General features: G+C 41.3%; 2 protein-coding genes and 1 long non-coding RNA gene across 5 annotated transcripts; 2 read left to right on the top strand and 1 right to left on the bottom strand.

Annotated features, from left to right (window-relative positions):
* Window positions 1–1,224: 1,224 nt before the first annotated feature.
* On the top strand, window positions 1,225–22,770 carry LOC139607001 (serine/threonine-protein kinase DCLK2-like). Of its 3 annotated transcripts, none has more exons than XR_011684755.1 (17): window positions 1,225–1,488; window positions 2,074–3,180; window positions 8,148–8,536; window positions 11,912–12,038; window positions 12,164–12,295; window positions 12,747–12,835; window positions 13,230–13,302; window positions 14,105–14,210; window positions 14,530–14,587; window positions 15,196–15,315; window positions 15,433–15,579; window positions 15,837–15,970; window positions 16,058–16,135; window positions 16,310–16,406; window positions 16,672–16,752; window positions 16,845–20,529; window positions 20,622–22,770. XR_011684755.1 is itself a non-coding variant. In XM_071459534.1 (17 exons), exons 3-17 carry the CDS (start codon window positions 2,745–2,747, stop codon window positions 16,968–16,970), a joined length of 2,193 nt encoding a protein of 730 aa, XP_071315635.1. In that variant the 5' UTR covers window positions 1,225–1,488; window positions 1,787–1,967; window positions 2,074–2,744; the 3' UTR covers window positions 16,971–22,770. The 3 variants fall into 3 exon arrangements, 2 of the variants coding, with proteins under 2 accessions (XP_071315635.1, XP_071315634.1); XM_071459534.1 differs by adding an exon at window positions 1,787–1,967 and having other exon boundaries at window positions 16,845–22,770; XM_071459533.1 differs by having other exon boundaries at window positions 16,845–22,770.
* Window positions 8,433–16,394, bottom strand: LOC139607083 (uncharacterized). Its single transcript, XR_011684779.1, has 3 exons — window positions 16,259–16,394; window positions 16,043–16,156; window positions 8,433–8,563 (listed from the first exon to the last, which is right to left on the bottom strand). It is a non-coding gene; the product is annotated as an uncharacterized lncRNA (long non-coding RNA).
* Window positions 22,771–22,901: 131 nt separating the features above from the next.
* On the top strand, window positions 22,902–26,640 carry LOC139607011 (tripartite motif-containing protein 16-like). Its single transcript, XM_071459557.1, has one exon. It carries the CDS (start codon window positions 23,832–23,834, stop codon window positions 25,491–25,493), a length of 1,662 nt encoding a protein of 553 aa, XP_071315658.1. The 5' UTR covers window positions 22,902–23,831; the 3' UTR covers window positions 25,494–26,640.
* Window positions 26,641–26,646: the final 6 nt, after the last annotated feature.

The following is a 26,646-nucleotide window of genomic DNA, read 5'->3' as shown; positions in this document are numbered from 1 at the left end:
CTCACTAATGAAGGAGAATTATTTATTACTTCTACTATTACAGTAATTTATCATCATTTATTTAATAGTTTAGGCTCTTAATCACTTTTAAAGTCAGTTTGTAAGTTGTAAAAAAAAAACAACAAAAGTGGTAGCGTAACAGTAGCAGGCCAGTTGGTGCAATTACAGTGATTAAAAAAAATTATACTGGTTTCAAAGTTTAAAGTTCATAAACCTGAAAGAGAAAAAGAAAACAAAATTATGTTTGATCAAACCTTTAGATATTTTCATTCAGATTCTTATCAAGATGTAATTTTGATTTACTTTTTTTTTGGAAAAGAAAAAAAAAAGTCCCAAATTGTACTCCCCCTCTGTGGATCAGCGTCATCATAAAAAGGAGCCTATAGGTAACATTTCTCTCTGTTATCCCTCCTGTGTCCTTCCTCCTCCTCCTCCTCTCTCCTCACCTCCTCCTCTGGCTCACTGTTCTCCTGCTGGTGGAGCTGTTGCTGCAGAAAGATGATTTCCTAAAAAATAAAATAAAATAATAACAATGATTCTGTATATTTTCCTTTAAAAGCACGATATTATTTTGCATCTTTTTGTGCTCACTCTGTGTCTCTCTGTAGTTTGATTGTCTTCAAAACAAGGAGCAGCCAACAGGCTCTGGTCCACTGGCCCCTGGCCCCATTCAGTAACTTAATATTTACTGCACAAACATGGGAGTGGTTTCACTTTAGCATCTAACTTTCCAGAAAATGTGAACCATAACTGCTGCTGTGAGCTATGTTTCATTACTATCACATCATTTTCAAATATAATCCAGCAGTTTTAAATAAAATGCATGTAAAAAATAACGTTATTATTCAGACTTTGTGCAGACGCGGCTGCTGGTTTGTGTGGTTGTGTGGTGGTGGATGTGAACATGTTGTCCTGACAATTAAACTAACTGAATCTGAATTTCACAGAGAGCCAGATAAAAGGCAGGAGAGTGAGAGACGGTGGAGCGACCTAGACAAAGAGCTAGAGAGAGAGAGAGAGAGAGAGAGAGAGAGGGAAGGGGGGGACATTGTCATCACGTACAGCCGCGGAGAGGAAGGGAGGGGAGGGGTGAGGAGGAGGAGGAGAGGGGAGGGGTGAGGAGGAGGAGGAGGGGAGGGGTGAGGAGGGGAGGGGTGAGGAGGAGGAGGAGGAGGGGAGGGGTGAGGAGGAGGAGGGGAGGAGGGGAGGGGTGTGCAGCCGGTCTCTCCTCTCTCTGCTGCAGCGGCCATGCTGCTGTCCGCCGTCTGTCTCGGTGCATCCCGGTCCTCCGCCGGTGTATCCTCCCTGCCGCCGCCGCCGCTGCATCCCTGTATCCCGGGTTAGCGGAAGCAGCCTGGAGCGGGTCTGCTCGGTCGTAGCGGTTCGGTCCGCCTGGGCCCGGCGGATCCACGGGAAGGGACCGGAACACGGCAACGGGGGAAGAGGAGAAAGCCTCCATAGCAACAAACCGGTTTCACGGCATTATTGGTAGGTGCCTCCCTCCCAGTGTGTGTGTGTGTGTGTGTGTGTGTGTGTGTGTGTGTGTGTGTGTGTGTGTCAGCACAGCTTAGCAGTGTTTGGGCGGATAGATGGAGGAAGAGGGAGACAAACAGTTTTATAATCATTTCATCTGCACCTTCACATTTTGTTCTTTGCGTCAGATAAATGTAATTAGACTGTAGATCAGTGAACCTTTTTCTCTCTGGCCTTGCAGCAAATTTCATTTCACTAAAACACGGTGACTACATTTCACCTACAACCTCTTCTTGCACGTTTTATTTTGAAGGACTGTATCAGTAATGTGGATGCAAACGCTATGGGAGGCAGAGGAATGAATGATTTCCAGATGAAAGCCCAGTCCTTGTGGCATTGTGCTCAGAATTCAACCCTAATTAAATGCGATCCTGTCTTCAGTGTCCTCAAATGACTCAGTTGGACATAAATCCTGATCTCTCTGCACCTGAGAGGTGAGTGAAGGCTGCATGTGCCGGCTGCAGCACCTCTATCTCAGGATGGTAGGGAGATCTGCCTCGTCAGTAAACCATGTGATTGTCATCTCTTTTCTTTTGTCAGTGATGGAGGGATGTTAAGGAAGCCGGTAGACAAATCCCCCCCAAATGAACCGGATTACAAGGACTGCACCCCAGCTGGACTGCTGAGACTCAGCCCGCTTGTACCAGGTCTACACAACAATTAACCAGGTCTAAAGCCCGAACAGTGAGGTTACAGCTGGGTTACTGCGACTGCAGAAAGGTTACTGCGAGGACACGTCCACATCACAAAGTAGAGGGTTGATGTTTGTTGGTGAAACTGTGGACTTCATGGGACAGACTGGCTTTGATGTTCCTCATTGAGCAAAGGCTTCAGTCAATTTAAATCGACTATGGTCAGGACCAGAACCAGGTAACCAAAAAAAGTCAAGTTTCAGAGTTTACCCATCTTCTTACTGGTTCTTCAGTCAGGCCATCTGGACTACAAAGCATCTTTATAGGAAACGATATTAGAGAATCTAAAACCAAATTTCAAGAACTACAACTTCATAGGGTTAAACGACTCCTGGTTGTACATCTCTAGGTCTACAAGCAATCAAGTTTACAACACACACATCAGGATTGCAAACTAGAGAACTAATTAGAGACAAGCAAGAAACCTGGTAACCAAGATAAAAGTCACATTTACCTGTGTTGGACGATGAATTTTATGTAGCAGGGACTTTGTTGAATTCCACTGGACCAGTATTCATAATGTCTCTGAGTAAAACCCTCGAGCTGGAGCACTTTGACGAACGCGACAAGGTTCGCCGGGGACGCTCCACCAGGGCCAAGAGAGATGACTCCACAGGCAGTGGTGGCGGTGGGGGGTCTGGCCCCAGCTCCAGGGGAAGCAGCCTGGTTCCTAGCCCTGCCCACAGTGCCAACTGTAGCTACTACCGGACCCGAACCCTGCAGGCGCTCACCTCAGAGAAACGGGCCAAAAAGGTCAGGTTCTACCGCAACGGAGACCGGTACTTCAAGGGTCTGGTGTACGCTGTTTCCAGCGATCGGTTTCGTTCCTATGACGCACTGTTGATGGAGCTGACACGCTCGTTGGCGGATAACCTGCATCTGCCGCAGGGGGTGCGCACAATCTACACTATAGATGGCAGCAAGAAGATCAGCAGTATGGATGAGCTGGTGGAAGGTAAGACTCACAAGTCTCTTTCTTTTTAATTCTGTTGTGTCTGAGTCTGCGCCCCGTTGATGTTTCCCTTGACCTTAACATGTAACCTCATCCTAACCATAAACGCCAAGGGAGGGGGGCACAACAGGAAACTCAAATTCATGTTCTACCTAAAGAAATAATTATATTCTGGGGGGAAGTACTAGTGCTGCACGTGAATCAGGATATTCAGAGTTGACTCAGAGACAACACCTCAGGTTGATGCTTCGACTTGTCAGGCTGCTCTCTTCCATCTCTCTTCTCTGGTGCCATCGCAGTAAGTTCTGTAGTTTGGTAATTTAGATACTCAGTTTGTAAAAATCTACAGCCTGCCATGTTTTTATCCTGCGTTGCTCTATGAACAATGATGTAGCTAACAAACAAAATGAGTTGACTAAGGGTCTTATTGACTATTGAGCTGAATCATTGATGTTTATGGGGCAGTCTTTGAAAACACTCTTGATTGCCTTCATAATGAAAGTTAAATGAGGGGATTGATACCACTCTTATACCTGTGTACACCTGTGGCCACAAAACCACAAGTTGTTGCTTTTACATTAAACAAGAACGATTCATTATTTAGCTTCAGAGAGAGTTTGTATAGAGCTAGGCTAGTTGTTTCCCCCCAACATCCAAACATTATGCTAAGCTAATCGAACTCCCTCCTAGCTCTAGCCCCATGTTCAGGTCAGACATTAGAGAGGTATCTATCTTCTTATTGAACTCCAGTGCAGTGTTGCTGCATGTTGGTCAGAACCTTCCTCATGAAATACATGTTTAAAGTAAAATGCATGTACAACATCTGTTATCGTTGTAACAGCTCCCTCTTATGACCATTTCTGATGAGCTTACAAGACGCACAATCACTGTGGTTAATAGGAATCTCTGAAGCTGATGATCAGCATCAGGATTAAGCTGCAGATTAAGCTTTTAATAGCTTGTTATTGACCATATAAAACCCCAATCACTCTGTGATATCCTAATTCTCCTGATAACCGGCTGAGCTCCTGGTATGGGTCGTTCTAGTGGTGGCTGAAATGAGTCTTTTCAGCATTTAAAAATATACATATTCATCTGGGAAGTTGTGTATTACTTAATGAGGTCAGACTATCACTGTACTCAGGTGACCACTTTTTTTTTGTAAGATGGTTTATTGTGGATGAAAAGTCAAAAATAGCTCATCATGAATAAAACTTTCACTCTCTTTTATTTGACTGGAGAAAACACATTTTCCTCGTCTCTGCTGCCCACCAGACTGCCACTGGTGTCACTCTACAGAAATGATCTCTCATAGGTATAAATGGACTTCTGATCTACTGTAACATGACACAAGTCAATTATCAGACTGTCACTCCCTTCATCGATCAGTCAGTCAGCGGATCTGTCCTCCTTAAACCTCCTCACTGTCTCCTTCCTTGCTGTGCAAACACACACTTGAATTATTTATTTCTGTGTACATCAACAGCAGAATAATTAGTGCTTAATCAATACAGAGACCAAACCATCCTGTCTACCATCAGTTACAGTCACAAATGAGCGGAATAATTACTTTTCCAACTCATGAGCTAATGATTCAAAACCACTCCACCCAGTGAAACCCTGAAGGGTTGGAGAACCAAACCGTCAACTTTTCAATCACAAACAAACTGCCGGCGTTTGAATGTGATGGCACTGAAAATAAAAACACATCAACATTTAAAATCTAAACATTCAACTAGGAAATTATTCCACCAAATTTATCTAACAACAGCTCTGGAGTCCAGTCCATCTGCTCTTCCTCTGGTGTCTGAAGTCTGTGAGCCTGAAGCAAACCAGTGGCTCAGTCTAACATCACTTATCATCAGTATTGATGTATGACTGGTTGTAATGTCCACTAATGAGTGCTAGTGCCAGGAAGCTATTCAGCCAGAGATGTACTAAACGACAGACGCATCACTCTTCAGCACTTGGTGGAATTTAATGACAAACAGAGCGTCCTGTGACGGCCTGGAGCTGTGAGAAAGAGAAAGTGGGAAACTCGTCATTCACGACCTCTCCGTGCGATCGAGCTGCATAAGTGGAAAAAAACATGGGAGCCTGCAGTAGAGTAGAGTGTTTGAATGTGAATGAACAGGCTGGCGTGATAGAGTGGTGCATCAGTGTTTTTAAAAGTAATGTTGTGTTGACAGCTTTGACGAGAATCAGGACGTGACACATCAAACCTGTCCTGAGTGGGACGTCCAGTTTCTGGGCCTCTATTTTGCTTCTGCTTTTGATCCAAGTGATTATTCTATGAAATCAGGTCTTTAAATGTCTTCTTTTATCTGACTAAAGCCCCAGAAATGATACAAAAACAGAGAAAGAGACATTTGATTTTGAAGCTGCAAGTTTTTGCTCGATAAATGACATGAATTAAATTTTCGGATCATCTACCTGACAAATATAGAGGTGAGATGTTTATGGCAGCTCAGGTTTACACAGCTGTGTGTGTGTCTGTGTGCCTCAAACAAGGTGTGGAACTAGTCACTCTGCTGGTCGAGTAACAGAAGGTGTGTTGTGTTATTTGGGTATTTGAATAAAAACCCAGAGCGGTCCTGTCCCGCTGGTTTGAATTGCAAAGGTAAAGTCGTCACGTGGAGACACAAGGTCAAATACACAATATCTGTGGAGCGAGAGAGAGACATGCAGAGTGTGTGAAAATGTAACAGGGATGAAACAGAGCGAGAAGGTGTGTTATTGAGGGATACAGGGGCAGACAAGTTTGTGTGTGTGGGGGTGTGTGTGTTAAAAGATGGCGAGCTCTGCCGCGAGATATAGAAAGGTAGAGAGAGGTATAGTAAGACTGAGGGAGAGAGACACAGTAGAAGAGCCATTTGTAGCCATATAAGGTAAAACAGCAGAGTGGCTGTGGGCTACTGCACATGTGACGGGCTGCAGTTTCATTCATTACAGCTTCTGGAGCTGCAACGATTAGTCGATCAATCAGTTAATCAGTCGACAGAGAATTAAGCAGCAACTGTTGATTAAAAAAATTATAATCTTAGTAATTTTTAAAGAAAACATTTTCTGTTTTCAGCTTCACAGATGCGAGGATTTGTGGCTTTTCTTTGTCACACATGATAATAAATAGAATATTTTTAGATTTTTGGAAAAAAGAAATACATTTGAAGACATCACATTGGTCTTTCCAACAGATGTTTTTCTTTATTGATTTTATGGACAAATCAATTAATCTGTTAATTGAAGAGTAACTGAAAACAATGAAAAGGAGAATAAGCATTAGCTGAAGCCTATTGGGGATAAACAACCTTGAGATAATCTTATTTTTTGACATAATGTTATTCATTTTTATTTGTAACAATAATGAAAATAATTATTTGTTGGAGCTCTAAAAGCTGCATCACTTACATAAGAGGAACCACAATAATTATTTTGTGTTAAAGATGTAGCCAAATTTCCCACTCACATTCAAATGACTGCTTATTAAACCCCTACTGTCTTTTAGAGCATGTTTTTTTTTTTTTTTTTATAAAACCGAAAACAAAAGAGCAAAGTTTTCTAAAAAAAAAAACCTCAGAAGGTTTAAAAACGTGCAAAAAGTCTCAAATTTGAAACTCAAAAGTCAGACAGCGTTACTTTCGCTAGACTCATTGGTTAGTCCTTCATCCTGCCAGGCCTTTGAAAGGTGAAACAAAAAATAAGAGCTGCTGTGTCGTCTGATCGAACATTTCTTTGCCATGTTTTCTGATCGTCAGCGGGGGAGGACGCTGACTCCTTCCTGAGTGACATGTTGTTCAGTTTTCTACCTCACGTTACCGAGCAGAGTCTGCAGCTTAGAGAGAGAGACGGGAGTGAGTCTGACATCTGCTGTCACCTTCACTCCATCCACCACACACACACACACACACACACACACAGCTTATATTACCACACCTCATTTGACTACAGTCATTCTCTAATAACTTTTGACCCTGAACTCACCTCTTAGAAAAGAACAGAGCTCCAACATCACTCGTTTATTTAACCATTCAACCACATTTAAGACAATAACTACAAGTGGCCTCTAATTTCCAAAGCGAATCATATCATTTTTGATTATTTCCAATAATCGAGGCATCAGTTCATTTCAGTATTAACTTTCAGTATAAATCCATCAGTGTGAACACTTTGCCGTCTTTATGTTTGTGTTGAAGTTTTTAATTTACTTGAAGTGATGCAGATGTGAGTAGGGATTCTTCATGGTTGTGTTTAAATGAGCTACTGGTAAGTTTTGCTGTAGCTACATAGCTAACGTTAGCATTAGCAGCCGTTTACTTATCAGTCTAGAAGAAATGATTTGAGCTCAGCATCAAACTTCAGTCCTTTACTCACCGACAGCTGTTTCCAGAGGTGAAAACCAAACACCAATGTTAACTCGTTTCTATCACGTCTTTTCTTATACTGAAGTTAGCATGCTAACCAGCAAGCCTGGCCTGGCTGCTTCCAATCTGCAGCACTGCTCAGAGGACGTATTATAACCTCTTGCATTATAAAGGCAACGATGGTTGAAGCTCTTGTCAAGCATCAATCACCACGTCCTGCTCCCAGAGAGAAAACGTACAGTCAGCCCCTTTAAGGACAAAAAAGTGGTCAAAAAACACTGTATATTTTAACTTTGAATTCTCAACCTATTGCATTTTGGGAAGCTAAATCAAAAGGACAATGTGAAAAGAATAATGTGAATTTGGCCATTTTGGTTGTGTTTGGGTTCCTTGAACCGCTTCCGAAAGCGCAGATATAAAACTGATTTAAGTGTAATGGGTTTTTTTCAGTCACTTTTGATGCAACATTTTATCTCTTGTATGATTTTATTTAATTTAATTCACTATAGTTTTTCCTCATCAGAATCAAGTGCAGAATTTGTGATTTATGATATAGGGTTATATAAATAAATTAACTGGAATTGTTCCTCCGGCTCTCTCTCTACCCAGGCGAGTGCTACGTCTGTGCCTCCAATGAGCCTTACCGAAAGGTCGACTACACCAAGATCTCCATCCCAAGCTGGAAGCCTGGAGCCAGTACCGGGACCGGCGCAGCAAGCTCGACCCGCTCCACCACGGTGTCCACCGGGGTGTCGGCGAGCACCGCCGCCACCTCCAAAGACCGGCCTGAAAGTCGAGAGGGCAGGGAGAGCAAAGACTTCATCAAGCCCAAGCTGGTGACGGTGATCCGCAGCGGCGTGAAGCCTCGCAAGGCGGTGAGGATCCTGCTGAACAAGAAGACGGCGCACTCCTTCGAACAGGTGCTGGCCGACATCACCGAGGCCATCAAGCTGGACTCTGGGGCTGTGAAGAGGCTGTACACGCTGGACGGAAAACAGGTGAGATGATGTTCTTGTTGATTTCCTCTGTGACAGAAAGAAGAACGGGTGTAAACAGAATATCTGCAACTGAAAGGGTCTGAATTCAGACCTTACAAAATAAAGGCTTTAGAAGTCATTAGGGCCGGTTGCACAGAAAACCTTAAGTTAAGATTTCCTTTAAAGTCTGGGTTAAGGCTTCCTTAAAATCACAACATTTATACAAAACACCCTTAAGTATTCTCCTTTAGGTTCCTTTAAAGTGTTCACTGAAGAATTTAAGGCTTTCTCCTTATCTTAGTCTTGTACTTAAGGAATCACTTAAAGTCAGTTAAACTGTTGCCCAAAAGACCTTAGCAACCAAAGTAAGGACAAAAATTAAAGGTGCCTCTGACTCTGTCTTCACTGCAACATGGCTGATTTTATGGTGATAAATGAAGAAGATGAACAGATTAAATAAGAGTGGGAGAACCCAGTGAGCAACCTTAACGATGAGAAATAGATTTTACATTACAGATCTGAAAACCTTTTAAGGGATTCTGTGCAACATCCTGAGGTAGCTCGCTCAGCTCAGGAGAAATAAAACCTTAAGTAGAAAACTTTTGTTTTGTGCAACCAGCCTCTGGATTTTTAACTACAATCTTGAATATTAAATAACATTATTTCTAACATTTTAACTCATCAAGTGTAAGTTTTAGCAAAAACATAATGAACTTCCATTCAATATTATTTAACTGGTTTATTAATTCATCACTTTTCTGTTCAATAATAAATAAAATATGGTCATTATCCAGATTGATTATGTTCAAACGAGCGTTTTCATGTTGTAATTTTCAGTTCAGGCTCCTTGAAGCTTAATATTTGGTGCTTTCAGCTAAATGTGGCTCCTGTTTAAAGCCCTGGAACTGCAGCAGTCAGCTAAAGTAAATGTGTGTCGAACAGACTCTGAATTTGCTCTGATCCTCTCAGAAACTCTTTTGTGAGTTAAGGATTGTGGATTTAAACTTATCACATGTTCACTGGCGCAGCTATTTTTACCACACACACACTCTTTGAAGTTGCTTGATAAGAGTGTCGGCTGTGGCACAATGACGGCGGAGAGCTGAGAAAGGCAGAGACAGCAGAGGGCTTGTAGGGGCGTCGGCGTGACTGACGGTCGGTTGTTGCAGTGAACGCAACTCAGGCGTTCACACACATCACACACATGTACCGAGTCCACCCACAAAAACACACATTATCCAATTAGCACAAAACGGTTTGAATCTGCTCTGATGTTGCAGCAGCATCGGCCTTAAGAAAATAAAAGCATATGCTGCCTTCAAAAATAAAAGCATCATTACATCAGCCACAGTAGCTGTCAAATTGTTTTTCTCAAAAAATAAATTAAATATTTTACATTTTTGCCAAAACACAATATAAAGGGATTTCTCACTATTTTCTGACATTTTATAGATGAATGATTAATCAATTAATTGAAAAAATAATCAGTGGATTAAGCAATAATGAAAATATTCATTAGAGTCCTGTTGGGAATAATCAACCTTTAGTTGCATTTTTGGTTTTTGGAGAGAAGTTTATCGAACCTTGGAAGTTGTATTTCAACAAGTGAGGATACAAGTTTTCCACCTGACAACAATGATATATCACAAACAGTCGGCTGTTTAATATTAACGTGACATTTTAATGACTTTTTAGTGACAAAAATACCAATTAGTTTACTCTTAATGAAGGCTTTTATTTTGAAGGCAGCGAGTCATAACGAGGGCTTTTATTCTTTGTCTGCCTCAGACGGCTTCACTCTTTTCACACTCAGTCAGTCTGAATGAAACAAGGCCAGAGTGTGTGTGTGTGTGTGTGTGTGTGTGTTTGTGTGTGTGTGTGTGTGTGTGTGTGTGTGTGTGTGTGTGTGTGTCTCCTCCCTTTGCCCTTTCAGTTTGTGCAGCCACTTCAAGCAGTGGAACAAGAACCCCATCACACACACACACACACACACACACACACACACACACACACACACAGTGCACACATATACATGTTGACACTGCAGCGTGGTTACCATAGCAACAGCCATCCAGTAACTACCCCTTTTCTCCACACACAAACACAAACTGTGCAGTTCCGGAGACTTTGGGGGGGGTTGGGGGGGTGGGGGGGGGGGCAACAGTGATGGGACAGAGGAGGAGTGAGAGGTAAAGTTGAGGACAAAAGGGAGGAGGAGGGAAGGGAAGAAGGAGAGATGGAGGAGGAAGAGAGGAGGAGGAGGGAAAAGCAGAAGACACAAAGGGAAGGAAGTGTCAAGTTATTGTGTAAACACACTTGTTTGTGTGTTTGTGTTGAATCCAGTTTCTCCACAGCAACTGAACTTCCTGTCTGACTTTCTCCGTGTTAAAGGAGCAGTCCGACATTTTCAGGAATACGCTCTCGCTTTCTGGCCAAGAGTTGAAAAAAAGATATAAAAACTTAGAATAAACCAAGAGGAAGACAGTTGATGACACAAATACACGTTTTGAACAAACATTTAGAAACCAGGATAAAAGCAACATAAGCAGGACAGTGGTTAGCTCGCAGCTACGTTAGCAGTGTGAGTGTGAGAGAACCAGAGGATGAACTGTTTGTCTGTTTAATCCTCCCTCACCGAGCCTCCGAGCATCTTTTCTTCACCTGTTCATCTCCACCACTCTGTTGACTCCTCCCTCTCTCTCTCTCTCCCTCTCTCTCTCTCGCTCTCTCTCTCTCTCTTTGCTTAAATCTGGGACATTTTGATGTGCAACTTGTATTTAATCCTCAAGACACTTCTTAGACAGCAGTGTGTTTGTTTCTGTGTGTGTTTGTTTCTGTGTGTGTGTGTTTGTTTCCGTGTGTGTGTCAGAGCTTGTTGAAACGTTGGCAGCAGCAAATGTGATTTGAATATTCCCAGCTGTCGTCTGCTTAGTCACACACACACACACACACACACATACACACACACACACACACACACATACTTGTACTTCTATCTTTGTGAGGACACTCATTGACATAATGCATTCCCTAGCTCCTTACCCTAACCTTAACCATCACACCTGAGTGCCTAACCCTGACCCTGACCCTGACCTTAACCTAAACCTAATTCTAACCATAACTCTAAAACCAAGTCTTAACCCTCAACATGTGATTTGAAGGTGTCTCAAAAAGTGAGGACCGGCCAAAATGTCCTCACTTTCCCGAAATGTCCTCACTCTGTTAGTAAAATACTTTTTTTGGTCCTTACTATGTAGCAAGTACAAGTATACACACACACACACACACACACACACACACACACACACACACGCCAAGTACGCCAATGCACTGTATCCAAAACGTGATGAATCAGTGTGTGTGTGTGTGTGTGTGTGTGTGTGTGTGTGTGTGTAGTTGACTTGTCTGCAGGATTTCTTCGGAGATGACGATGTGTTCATGGCGTGTGGGCCGGAGAAGTTTCGTTATGCTCAGGACGACTTTGTGCTCACACACAGCAGCAAAACACAGGCTTTTGTAAACGGTGAGACACACACAAACACTCACACACAAACACACACACACACACACACACACCCTTGTTTTGTCTGACCAACAGTCCTGAACCCACTTCACTAAAATGCATCACTCCCCTCTCTCTCTCTCCAGAATGCAGGGCCAAAGCATCTCGCTCTTCTGCCCCCCCGAAAACTACAACTCCCAAGACTCCCAGCGGCTCCGGGTTACCCTCCTCTAAGACTCCACCCAAAGGCCCGTCCAGAACAAAGTCTCCTGCTCCAGGTGTGAACCAACAGGAAACCAGCTTTTAAAAGTGATAAAATACAATTAATAAGATTAAAAGTGTTTTATGTGTGATGCCTTGCTCAAGGGCGTTGCTGGCATCAGACCTGTGACCTTCCAGCTCTTTATAATCATCAAATATACAGATTAAACATATTTTGATCTTTGGCTTCTGAGATACCAAACTGACTCAGGCCAATTGCGGCTGAATGCCGGCAAGTTCGGTTGTGTTCCGGCACTGCAGGAAGATGTGGGCCGGCACACGCCCATATATGGCTGCCACATTCACCTTGGTTTTGCCGGTGTGGATCTGGACCAGTTCGGGCTGAAAATCTTTTTGAAGTAGCAGCACTTGACCCGTCTTTTCCTCACAGTCTGAAAACCTCTCCTCTAGACGTCTGATTACCAGATTATTTTGACCAATCACACGGCTTCTTTCGCTTCTCTGTAGCAAATGAGGCTTCAGGATCACAGTCAGCTGGGAGGTCATCCAGATCCAGCCCCTCCCCCACCAGCCCCGGGACTCGACGCAGCCTCAAGGTCAGATTGATTGATTGATTGATTGATTGATTGATTGACTGATTAATCTGAAAAAACAGTATTGAATCTGAGAACTAGTGAATTAATTTATATTAATATCGTAAGCAGCTCAATTAAAACTAGAATTTTGTTTGTTTTTAACTCTTATGTTTACAAACTATACTGATGTAAACAACCAGCAATGGTTTAAATAAAGTTGTGTTTCAATCTTGTGTTTTGGATTTAGTCGTTTTATAGATTTTGCTTTAAAAACAAGTTTTTCTATTTTTCTGAATTTATTTACGTCTCCTTCTTTGCATATTTGCCTGTTTCCACTTTTTCTCTCTGTTTTGCCTTCACTTCAAATACTTCGTTCAAAACGAGAACAAATCTTCTTTCTTATGTTTCTCTCCAGATGTCTCCTCGTCGTGCTTCCTCCACCGATGTGAACGGAGAGGCCGAGCAGCCAGAAGACGCCACTGTTGAAGGTGTGTGTCTGTGTGTGTGTGTATGTGTGCACTTTTGCCATGACAGTTGGTGTCAGATCAGAATCACCTGTTGGCATCATTATAGAACGGATGGTGGAAGATTTTATGTCTAATAGAAGGTGTTTTGTGAAGCTGTACCTGCACCTTTTTGGAAAAAAAAAAATCTTGCGTTGCGTTATTTCCTGCTCTACTTTTATCCGAACTTGTTTGTGTAATCGTTTACAGACTAAAATCAATTTCAGTGTCGGTCTCAGCCTTGTTTAAACTGTCCTCTGCGGTGGTGACTCCGACAAGGTTTTTAAACTTTGCGAGAAAATGCTGCATCATGCAACTTTTTCAAATCATCTTTATGACACAGTTAAATGTGTTTGACAAACTGCTTGAAAGTTTGGGAGCTTTGGGTTTTTAGGCTGAGTATCTGAGGGAATTTTTAAAGTCAGCATCTCAAGAAAGGAAAAGACTGAAGATGTCTAAAAAAAAAGTCTGCAGCCAGAAGCAGCTTGAAAGCCTTGAGCCTCTGGCATCAAGGGTTAGTCCCGGTTTACGCTCCGAAGGGTCCCACGAGTGTTTGAAAGTGATGAGACTGAAAACCTCTGAAGCAGAAAAGACTCGGTGGCTCAGAGTGTGTAAAGGTGACAGCAGGAGTAAGAGTGGATATTCAACGCTGGCATCTTTAACGAAGTGCTCAAACTCTGACACTCACAGAGCTGTTTGGTTAAATACAGACTGCAGGTTCAGAGTTAATCAGTGAGGTTTGACAGTGAACATCCGGAGTAAAGAATAAAAATCTCTCTTCTCACAGTGAACGGCAACCGATCCGTTTCTTCCTCTGTCATCAACGAGAAGTACAAAGTCGGTAAAGTGATCGGAGACGGAAACTTTGCTGTGGTGAAGGAGTGTGTGGAGAGGTAAGGAAAGAAAAGACCAGCAGGTTTTTCTTTTTTTCATGCAAATTTTTGACTTGATTATCTTGGAGAATATTTGAGTTTCTTCTAGTAAATTTACCACTTGAACCTCAGAGAATATCAGAGTTTGTTTCTCTGAATTTTTTTGTCTTATCAACAAGCTAAATTTCATAAAAATAAATCGAAGCCTCAGAAAACCACAGAGAAATGCACACAGCCTGTATTCAGAAACTGAGTCTTAAAACCAGCCGTCAGGACTGATTGATTGTTAGATTGATAGATGGACAACTCTACAAACTTCTGTTGTGTTGCTGGTTTACAGGTCGACAGGACAGGAGTATGCCCTGAAGATCATCGACAAAGCTCGCTGCTGTGGGAAGGTAACACATTCATACTGCTGTCAATATGAAATTATGTCTGTAACACTTAACGTAACGGCTTAACATCCACCCTGCAACAGTTCGGCAGATAAACCCACAGGATTGTGAAATACTGAGCAAACACAATAGGAAAAACCAGTCTCACCACATGAACCATTTAGTAGCTGTTCTGGGGCTTTCAATCATATAACATGATCTTCCTCAGCTGATGAAGTTTGTCCAGTTGTTCTCAGATTGTAGATTGTTAAAATATCCTTTTTTATGGGCACTTATTTTGTAGAGGCTTGTGGGTGGGTAACCTCCATCAGCTGATGAAGATCATGTGATGTGGTCAAAAGCTCCACAAAAGCCCCTGATGAGATTGTTTTCTCACCGACATCAGTAGTTTAATTTTCCTACACAGTTTTGCGCTTTGGGTTCGGAGAAATTAAAAGTAGTTCAGGGCAGCTGGGAGATTGGAGCGTTCCCAGAAATGCTGAGCTGATCTGGGCTTGTTTACAAAACCTGAAAACTCAAGAGCCACTGAGGTAACAGATGAGGGGCTGGACCGTCTCAGCAGCACTGCTGTGATGGTGTGTTTGAGCACCTGTGTGTTTGTGTGTGAACAGGAGCATCTGATAGAGAATGAGGTGGCGGTGCTGCGAAGGGTTCGGCATCCGAGCATCATCCAGTTAATCGAGGTGGACGAAACGCCCTCTCAGCTGTTCCTGGTCATGGAACTAGTCAAGGTGCTTCATCTTCCTCTTCCTCTTCCTCTTCGCTTGTGTTTCTCCCAGCCTTAAGAATTTGCAGAAACATTTATAGCGTGTGAACAGCTGCTATCTTTCACGCCTCTGCTCCTTCAGGGCGGCGACCTGTTTGACGCCATCACCTCCTCCACAAAGTACAGCGAACGTGACGCCAGCGCCATGGTGTTCAACCTGGCCGGAGCCATCAAGTACCTGCACCGGATGAACATCGTGCACCGAGACATCAAACCGGAGAATCTGCTGGTATACACTGACAAATGAAATCAAATAAAAGCATCTCAGTTGGATTTAGGCTCATAAATAAATTAACACACTTTGAAGTATTTGGAAATGCTTTTAAATCCACACAAATACAGATTTAACTGGACTAATAATTATTTTACTTATTTCTTCAGGTGTTAAACCATCATGTTTATTTGTGCTGTTTAACTGTCCACTCTGTGCTGTTGTCTACCTGCTTCAGCCTGAATCTGTGTGTGTACCGTGTTTGTGTTCTGCAGGTGTGTGAGTATCCAGACGGCACCAAGTCACTGAAGCTGGGGGACTTTGGTTTGGCGACAGTAGTGGAGGGACCGCTGTACACCGTGTGCGGCACGCCGACGTATGTTGCCCCAGAGATCATCGCCGAGACCGGGTGAGATGATGTTTGAGCATGTTTAGACAGAAGTGTAGTTTTTAGGCCCTGAATACTATCACTCACACTTACCTGTTCTTTGTGTAGTTATGGTCTAAAGGTGGATATCTGGGCAGCTGGAGTGATCACCTACATCCTGCTGTGTGGATTCCCTCCATTCAGAAGGTCAGTGAATACAAAGTTTCCCTATAATCAATAGTGAAATACACTCAGTTCATGCAGATGATTGTTATAATCATCTGGTTGATTAACTATTAAGTGTTTGTTATGCAATTGATGGAGAAATACTTTGGTTATTTATGTCCAATGAATTAATAGCGTCTTCCTCCTCTTCCTCAGCGAGAATAATGTCCAGGAGGAGTTGTTTGATCAGATTCTCCGAGGGAAGCTGGAGTTTCCATCTCCAGACTGGGACACCATCAGCCTACCTGCAAAGGTACCAGTCACCAATATTATCAATAGTAAATTTTGTTTGAATTAAATATTCACTGTGTTCCTTGGTGATGTAACTCATTGTTCTGGATGGCGTTTTAACTGCCCGGAAATTACAGGATCTGGTCAGTAAGTGTATATCCAGTCTGAATGGGGCTTAAGCCACTTAAAACCAGGCTTCTTTTAGCTTCTTTTAGCTACAGACTCAATAGTACATCAATCAGACAGTTTACTGCAGGTTGTTAACTGTCACATGACCTGTTCCTCAGATGCTGATTAGTCAGATGCTGCAGGTAAACGTGGATGCTCGTTTCACTGCCGAGGAGGTCTTATCACACCCCTGGGTGACGGTAAGAGTGCGTACGAACATGTAAATACACAAATGCTACACGTACAGTACAGGTCACAATTGAAGAACTGAGTGTTTGGTGTTTTGGTTTAGGATGAGGCCCCCATAGACTCCAACACTGTGAGCAGCACTGAAGACCAGACCAGTGGAGACGCACTGGAACCAGAGCAGGAATCACCAGTACTGGAAACCAAACAAGTTCCTTCACCTCTGGTCTAAAATGCAAACCCCCCTCTACAACAGGAAACTGAACACAACACTCTTTGTTTAATTTGGAGACCCAAAAGGTTTCCCCACCCCTGGTCTAGAAGTCACTCCTTGAAACCAGATGAATGCCCTGTTTTAGTTTTTTTCGATGAAAATTAAACAAGTTCCCTCACTGCCAGTCCAGAACACGTCCTGTTTCATCTTTTGGAAACCAAATGATTGTTATCTTCTCAAAGCCAGACAAGTCCACCACCATCCAGTCTAGGATAGCACATGTTTTCACCTACTGGAAACCAAAGGAGTTTGTTTTGGTCTAGTCTAGAACCCTTATGTACTGGAAACCAAACAAGGTCCTATATCTCTGGTCTAGAACCAGTTCTCTTTCAACCACTGGAAACCAAACAAGTTCCCACGCTTCTGGTCTAGATTACATCCTGTTTATCTACAGAAAACCAAACAAGGTACCTTGCCTCTGGTGTGGAACATGTCTCACTTCAACAGAGAACCAAATGAGTTCCCTCCCCTCTGGTCCAGAGTACATCCAGTATCTTAAAACTGGAAAACAAACAAACTCCCACACCTCTGGTCTAGAATACATCGTCTTTCTCCTCCTGGAAACCAAACAAGTTCCCTCAACTGTGGTCTAGAACTTGTCCTGTTATTCCATGGTCTTGATTTACTGGAAACCAAATACATTCCCTTGGATCCAGTCCAGAGTCGTTTTGTTGCTTCTTCTCAACAAACAAATTTCCTTCTCTCTAGTCTTATGAGAGGTACCATTTTACCTGCTGGACACTGAACAGGTCTTGTAAACTCTGGTCTAGGATACATGCTGTTTGCTGGAAACAAATCAAGGTCTCCAGTATTATTTCGAATTAATCGCCTGGAAACAGTTCCCAGCTTTCATCTAGAACAGCATTTAATCTACCCAAGACTTTCACTTCAAGTCCTGTCTCTGCTGCTGTACTGGATAGTATTTACATCATCTTTGACGATCTTCATTAAACCTCTATCAAATGTCCATTTTGATCTGTAAGAGGAGTCCCATTTGTTTTGGCTAGACACTAATGAAGTCAACTCACTGCTGCTTGAAGGATATATACCATATCAACATTGGAACACCATGATGGTGCTATTGGACTGATTCGCCACCTAGTGTCTCATGGGACTGGGCCATTTCCTGAAAATGCCCTTTACCTCTGGTCTGACTGACACTTAACTCGGAGGCCCTGAAAAAAGGCCTCAACCTGCTCTCATAGGGATATACACAACTGATTCATTTACATAACACTCCCTCTGGTTTAGGGATTATTTTCTCTATAGTCCCTGCCTCTCGGCGACCAGGATGTCTTCCATTAATTCTGGGAAACGTCCCATTTCTCCTGCCTTTACCCTCCAGCTCTCCTTCTGCTGGCCTGAAGGACGTTTCTCGTTTCTCCTACGTGGCGCCCAACAGTCCAAGGAGGTATTTGAGTACTGTGCCTGTTTACGCTGCTGATGAATTCCTCTTAATATCCTAAACCTCTGCCCTTTCTTCCCCAAGGTCATCTCCTTAGAACCTAGTGCTTGGTATTCACGGTATTGACAGACAAGACTCATTGTTTTCAGTTTTTACCAATTTTCACAAAAAAAAATATACCTTTTGGTTTTTGAAGAGAATACGAACAGATTGTTTTAAAGAAATAGTTTGAGATATTGGCACAAATACAGTTGGATGAGAAAGTCTGTATGTTAAATAAGGATCTGGAGCCAAGAGGTGATTAGACTAGCGTAGCCTAAAGACAGAAACCAGGGGGAAACAGCTAGCTCAGATATGTCCATGGTTAAAAACTGCACCTACGAGCACCAATAAAGATCACTGCTTAACATGTTACATTTATTTGTTTAATCTTTCCTCAAAAAATTTGATTTAGAAACAATAGTAGGTGTATTTTTGAACTTTGAGTTCAGGCTCGCTGTTTCCCTCTGCTTCCAGTCTTAATGCTAAGCTAGGCCAAGCACCTCCAGGTGCCAATCTTCTTATGTAACTTTCAGCAAGAAAGGGAAAGATTATCTCCTAAAATGTTGAACTATTCCTTGTAACTTAAATTCAAATGGATTTTATGTTTTCACACGTCCCAAAGTTGTTTTCTGATTCTCAAAGACGCTGACAAAAGCAAGGTCATCATGTGATGATCAGATCAAGCGAAAGTGAACTGAAAGTTGAGATTGTTAATAACAGTGATTGCTTTACAAATGTTATTTTTAAAACCTGATTTCCATTTGAATTTTGGTAGCATATGTTCTTTTCGAACCAGAATCTCACCCAGTTTTTAAAAAATACTCTAAATGGAAAATGAGTTGAAAGAGTAATTTTTGAAAAATTAAAACTCCAAACAATGAGCTTTTCACTTCATTGAAGGACAAACTCTACCACCAAACTCCTGTCCTTCACCTGATTCCCACACTTTGTACTGTATCTCAAATTAACTGAAGAGACTTCCAAACCTCAGTGTTTCAAAAACTATTTCAACAACCTTTTGAGGTTTCTACCTGCAGTATGACTGAGCTAAAGGGCGCATACCGGTCCAAACTCTGACCTCCTACTTGCAGTTTATGGAGGATAAAATATGCTGTAAATACTGTAAATATTACTCTATCTGTTGGTGTCTGTCTGTGTGAGTCAGTTGTGAAGTAGGGAACAGTAGCAGTTTTAAAAAAATACTACAGTTAATAGAAATAATCTCATCATATACATGATGTGTCAGCACCCTGAAAAAACCTTGTTTTTCCCAAAGAGACACTGTATCTTGATTATGAAAAAGGATTTTTCCACATTGATATGGAGACATTTTCACACTGTAAAATGTATTTTCAATAGTTAGTTATTGATTCAAATAAAAAAAAAAAAACAGGCAGAAAAAACAAGACTTAAGGTTTCTGAAGGGTGTTGACGAACTGTAATGAAAGAGTTCTTACCTTATAGCTGAGTTTGAGATAGCAAGGAAGGACCTGATGGTAATGGATCTCTTTCTTTACATGGTCATGTGTCTGTGAGATATGACATAGTGGGTCATCCACCAATCATATCGCTCCATCCACATATCCATCATGCTGTCTGTTGATATTACTGGTTATTAGAGTCACTGAAGATGAAGGAAAGATGTATGTGTGTGTAAATAAGTGTGACTGTGTTTGATTTCCACATTGTAATGTTTTAACTTAAAATCACGTGGAAATGGGTAAAGAATGAGGTTCAGTATGTGCATTTATTATGTGTGTGTCTACATTGAGGGAAGGGGGTCGCTTTTTTTTAAAACTTGAAACGAAGTGTCAGTCGTCATCTGGATAAATGCGTTGACCTGATGCAGTGTTATGACCTTACCATGACCTTTCCATGGCCTTTACCTTTGGCCGCAGCCACTGATTAAGAATTTGGCAGGTTGTGCCGCTGAAGCACTGCAGACTAGGCCGATAGTCAGAACTTATAAAATGCAAAGGGGTTTTGCAAGGGGTTCTGAAGGACTAAATGCGTTCTGTCACTTTAACTAAACAGATTCATAACAGATGTTGACAAATTACAGTTGTTTTGGTCAAATTTGCTTCACTAACCAGCTCAAACGGCAGCATCACATGAAGATTTGCCTAGATTAGAGTTTTGGTGTAATTGTAAGCATAGGTCAGTTTTTTGAGGCAGCAAACAACACTTCCAGCCGATAGATCAGTATTGGTCTATATTTTGGCTGATAAGTATTAAGAAACTGTAGAAATTCCAAAACTGGTTTAAGGTAAATTACATAGTTTGTCCAGCAGAGTCTACAGGTTTATTTTTTGACTGTAAAATATCCAGCTCTGTATGCAACTTGGTCACAATAAGAACAAAACAAAAAACTACTACCAACTACTACAACTAATGACTGATTATAGTTATTAGGTTTTTTCAAAATAGCTAAATATCAATATCAGTGTCAGCTTCAAATATCAGTATCAGCCGGGCTATAGTGTAACACTAACATTTAACATTAAGAAAGAATCATCTTAAGGTCTGTTATAACACTACTTACCAACACTAGTGAAGTATTATGTTGTTAACAAGCTAGCTCTGCTCCGTTCCTCACTATTGAGTTACTGTTGACCCTCGTGAAGACCTGACCTGCAGCCAAACTCTTTTAATCAGTGGCTTGGCCTTTGACCTTCTATGCCTGCTATGAACCCAGTAGTCTTAATTCTTTTCTCATTGCTTTATACCAAACCGAAAGGAGCCTTCTGTTGATACTGTTGGTGGTGCAGCCACACCGGGGTCAACAAGCAACTGAAATCTTCTCAGTTTATATCATTTTCTGTCGATGGGATGGTGCCTGTTGACTTTTGACTGCTCTCTGCTATTAATGTACTATTTACTACAAATAATACATATGTGTTTTGGAACTGAGAAGAAAGCTAAGAAAGGAATTTTAATATCAGTTGTAATGTTAAGGAACCGTACAATCGGTTTTTGCATGTTTTTGCCCCATCTTTCGATAAAAGGGTTTCAGACTGGCTTTAAACATGTTTTGGTTCATTCCTTACAGAGACTTGGTTGAAATCATCACAGTCATCCAGTCAATCCCACAACATTAACCTTGTTTGTAAAAGTTATGATTGCTTCTAATAATAATAAAAAAATTCTAATATCTGCTAATTAAGAGTTAGCTTCCATCATGCATTTTACAAACATACTGAACAATCAATTAAACCCAGAGGAAGAACAGGTTTGTTGGAGAGCGACTGAAACACGTGTTTCTGTTATTGCAGCTTGCAGACGCATCCATCACATGACGGTTACTGGAATTAAACGATTGATATCTGTGACATGCTGAAGTGAACTGAAACCGTGGGTAATTGTGCCACTGAAACAAAAGGTTTTCTACTATAAACACTGCAATGTTTTTTTTTTCTTTCCTTCACTGGTCAGTTTGCCATTTTTCAGTGTTGCGATGCATTCACTGCCCAGAAAAAATACTTACAGACAAATACAGTCACAGCGTTTTTGTTTTGACATACTAGTCACGCTATGACTTCCTTGGGACTTGAATGCAGCTTTAAGTCACAGGTTGGTGAGTTAACGGAGCATTTCAGAGACAATCCATCTGGTTCCATTGTTGCAAAGACTCAAAGTAACTGAGTAGATTTCAGAGTGATTTGACCCAGGGTTGCTGTAGTTATTAGGCCCTTTGTGTGTGTTTTTATCAAATGCAATGTATGTGTGTGATCATTTCACATCATGCCTCATTTTAGACAGAAACCGATTTTTTTTAATGCAGTAGACAAATTAGAATTTTGAACCAACCTGGGCTGGTTTTCCTAAAAGGAATCTGAGTCTGAGGTTTATTAATGTTTATTATTAATCAGCTAAAACATAAGAACAGCTTAAGGATTCCTGCTGAATCATTTCATAATGGGTTTTATGACACAATCTTCTAAAATCTGTTAAATAACTGCTGTATAAAAAGTTGTTTCTTTACAGCTCATTTGTTCAAACCTCCTTAAAGATAGACTGGAAGTATTTTAAAATCTAAATTAAAGCTCAGTTGTCAGTGTTTTACTGTGAGATGCTTTTAGGAAAACTAGTCCTGGCTTGATGTGGAGGGAGCTGTGAGAGCAACAGTGTTTTGAGGACATGTTTTAATGCTAACAATGATCTGTAATGTGATGTGTGTTGATATGAAACGTGTATGTTTGTTGGGATCAGGGTGTGGGCATTTGGAGAAAACAGAAACCCTGATTTGTATCAAGAAAAGATGCATTCAACTGTGAAAATAAAACTGATGCAGTGGCATCATGTTATCCCACAGTGTCTGTTACTGTTGTCTTCTTCCATATTGTTAAAGTGTATCTATCCTTCATGAATTCATTCATAAAATAATATTTACTTGAATTCTCCTTTATTCTAATTTATTTTGTATTGTTGTACTTTGTACTTGCATTTCATCTTTTACTGTGTGTTGTAAGGCGTCATTGGGTGCATTAAAAGGTGCCTATAAATCAATCTGCCATCTTCCCCAAATTACCAAAGCTCAATCTAAAAGGTTTAAAAGGAGGACAGATCATACTGCCAAAGTTTAAACTGATTGTAAAAACATAAACGTGGACAATGTTTCCAAGGGACAAACTCTTCCTTTGTCTTGAATGAAACAGATTGATAACTCCTCGATTTTAGGGATTGGTGTTATGGCCATGCTGCAAAGTGGAAGAGCTGACAAGCCAAATGACTACAGATCAAAACATGAGTGTAAAAAAATAAAAAGAGGTTTGGCTTCTTGTGTAATGTCTTTAATTTGCTGTGAGCAAAGTTCAGCTCACAGTTGAGCCTTTACATTCTTATTTCTAAATAGCTGATGAGCTCTTGACTTTTTCTCTAAGATGTTCCTGTAAAATAAAGATGCACTTTGAACATTTTGAAATAATTCAAAATCAAATCTAAAGGTCAGTGGTTTAAGCGACCTTTGTGTTTCTCCCTGTCACATGCTTTTAAGAAAAAGAGTCCTGGGTTACAGTAAAAAGAGAAGCTAGACCAGTTTTTTGAGGATGTGTTAACTGTGCATTCAACTATAAAAACAAAACTAATGCAGTGGGGTGATGTTAATGCTCCTTTTCAATAAATGAAACAAAAACAAAGAGTGATAACCCCTCCCTGTTCTCAAGCACAGTCTCCACCTGTCTGTGCACCTGGTTCCCACCTCTTTCACAGATCTGCAAGTGCAGAGATGAGTATAACCAACATGCTGTGTGGTGCCAGAGGCACGAGCCACTCTACTGTAGATCAGCATGCAAATGTGAAAGAAAAAACATTGTCTGATATTTGTTCTGGGGAAAGTGAAACTCTTCAGATGTTCCCTGTTGTTGAGAGGTGAGATGGCGCAGGACGGAAAACAGGCAGACAAGGTGAGATTCTCTTGTTTAATATGTCTGGATCTGCTCAAGGACCCAGTGACGATTCCCTGCGGACACAACTACTGCATGAGCTGTATTAAAACCTTATGGAATGATGATCAGAAAAAAATCTGCAGCTGTCCTCAGTGCAGGAAGACTTTCATATCAATGCCAGCCCTGGTGAAAAACACCATGTTAGCAGAGTTAGTGGAGAAGCTGAACCAGACTGGACTCCTAGCTGCTCCAGCTGATCACTGCTATGCTGGACCTGGAGACGTGGCCTGTGATGTCTGCAGCGGGAGGAAGCTGAAAGCTGTCAAGTCCTGTCTGATCTGCCTGGCTTATTACTGTGAGCAACACCTCCAGCCTCACTACGAATCTCCTGCTTTTAAAAAACACAAACTTGTTGACGCCTCCATTAAGCTTCAGGAGACCATCTGCTCCCGCCATGATGAGGTGATGAAGATTTTTTGCCGCACTGATCAGCAGTGTATCTGTTACCTCTGCTCCATGGATGAACATAAAGGCCACGACACAGTATCAGCTGCAGCAGAAAGGACTGAGAAGCTGAGGGAGCTTGAATTGAGTCGGCAAAAAATCCAGCAGAGAATCCAAGACCGAAAGAAAGATGTGAAGGTGCTTCAGCAGGAGGTGGAGGATATAAATCGCTCTGCTAATAAAGCAGTGATGAAAACAGAGAAGATCTCCTGCGAGCTTGTCTGTTTTATCAAGAACAGCAGCTCGGATGTGAAGCAGCAAATCAGATTCCAGCAGAAAACTGAGGTCAGCCAAGTCAAAGAGCTTCAGGAGAAGCTGGAGCAGGAGATCTCTGACCTGAACAGGAGAGACGCTGAGCTGGAGCAGCTTTCGCACACAGAGGCTCACACACAGTTTCTACAGATTTACCCTTCATTGTCACAACTTTCTGAGTCTACAGACTTACCGAGCACAAAAATACATCGTCTGCAGTACACTGATGATTTAATAGTGGCTATGAAAGCAGCCGGAGACAGAATACAGGCTATTCTTAGTGAGGTCTTCATCAAAAAATCACTGACAGACACGGTCACGGATGTTTCACTCCGACAAGCAGAACCCAAAACCAGAGCTGAGTTCTTACAATATTCAAGTCAAATCACACTGGATCCAAACACAGCAAGCACCGGGCTGTTGTTATCTGATGGGAACAGGAAAGTATCAAAGACTGCAGAGCCATTACAAGCTAATCACCCAGAGACATTCAATGGCTTATCTCAGGTGATAAGTAAAGCTGGACTGACTGGACGTTGTTACTGGGAGGTGGAGAGGAAAGGGAAAGTTACGATTGCAGTCACCTACAAAAATATTTGCAGAACAGGAGACTTCACTGCAAGTGCATTCGGATACAATAATAATTCTTGGGCGTTAACATATGACAACAGTTACACATTCAGACACCACAACTCAGGCTTCATTACAGGCTCTCCGCCCTCCAGAATAGGAGTCTACCTGGATCACAGCGCAGGTATTCTGTCTTTCTACAGCATCTCCGAAACTATGACTCTGCTCCACCAAGTCCAGACCACGTTCACTCAGCCGCTCTATGCTGGACTTTGGCTTTGTGGTTCTGGTGGAGACACAGCTGAGTTGTGTGAGCTCAAGTAGACGGTTTTCTATTGGAGTCCTGACATTTCAGTAGCCGAGGAAATAAAACTTGTTATACAATGAATATGGTTGGAAATCTTCTTAGTGACTGTAAAGATGGAGAAAAACTATGTCAGGTGTGTGAACAGTAACGAGAAATATAACTCAGTATGATAGTGAAAGGAATCTTCTGTTGTTGCAGTAATACTATAGTGATTAAAATGGTGTTTCCATATATTCATCTAAGAATGTCTTTGGGTTAAAATTACAGTATTCTTCATATTCAACTTATTTATCGTGTTTGATCAATCTGGATAATATTCAGCCTCAGTTGTTGTAGGTTTACATGATGATTATTACTTGATGAAATATAACCGTACATTAAAACTGTAATGACTAGTTAATTAATTGTTTGTTATTCTTCAAGCAAAAATGCTTAACATCGATTGTTTCAGCTTCTGAAATGTGAAGTTTTGTTGTTTTTCTTTATCATAAATGACTAATGACTCTGAATATCTATTAACTACTGAATAACTATTTGAACTGCTTCAGATTATAATGGGCGATTTTCCACACTTTTCATTTTATTGATAAAGTGATTTATTAAGAAAATAACCAGCAGGCAAATTGATAATGAAAATAATCATTAATAGCAGTAATGCAATACATTATAATCGCTGTATTTGTGTTTAATACTTTCTATTAGACAACTAAGATAATTGTTGAGTCAGCTGTTTGACAAGGTCGACCTGGTGTGTTTGAATAACTTTGTATAATGGCACAGTACTGGTGTTGGGAAATGAATGTAGTGGGTGGAACCATTGTGTTGGTGAAAATACAGTGAATAAAGAAAGCCAAAAAAAAAGTTTGTAAACTGTGAGTTTTGTTTATGAGTGTGATCAGCCATTACAGATGTATCCTTATATATCAAAATGTATATTACAATTTAGAATTGGTGTGTATATATATATATATATAAATATATACATCTGTGTGTGTGTGTGTGTGTGTGTGTGTGTGTGTGTGTGTAAACATCTGCATTTAATGTGGTTTCATTGAGTCAAACTTTAAATAGTTTGGTCACCTGGTGAAATGAAAACACACGACTTGTGTCAATCGTACAAAAACCTCTAAGAAAACTGAGGAATTATTAAAACAGTGAAGAGTAAAAACT

This window comes from Trachinotus anak, unplaced genomic scaffold (genome assembly GCF_046630095.1).
Source record: "Trachinotus anak isolate AG129_WGS33_773 ecotype Australia unplaced genomic scaffold, CSIRO_AGI_Tana_v1 ptg000023l, whole genome shotgun sequence".
NCBI classification, from domain to species: Eukaryota; Metazoa; Chordata; class Actinopteri; order Carangiformes; family Carangidae; genus Trachinotus; species Trachinotus anak.
The sequence above is the reverse complement of the archived record's forward strand: the minus strand, read 5'-3'. Positions and strand labels throughout refer to the sequence as shown.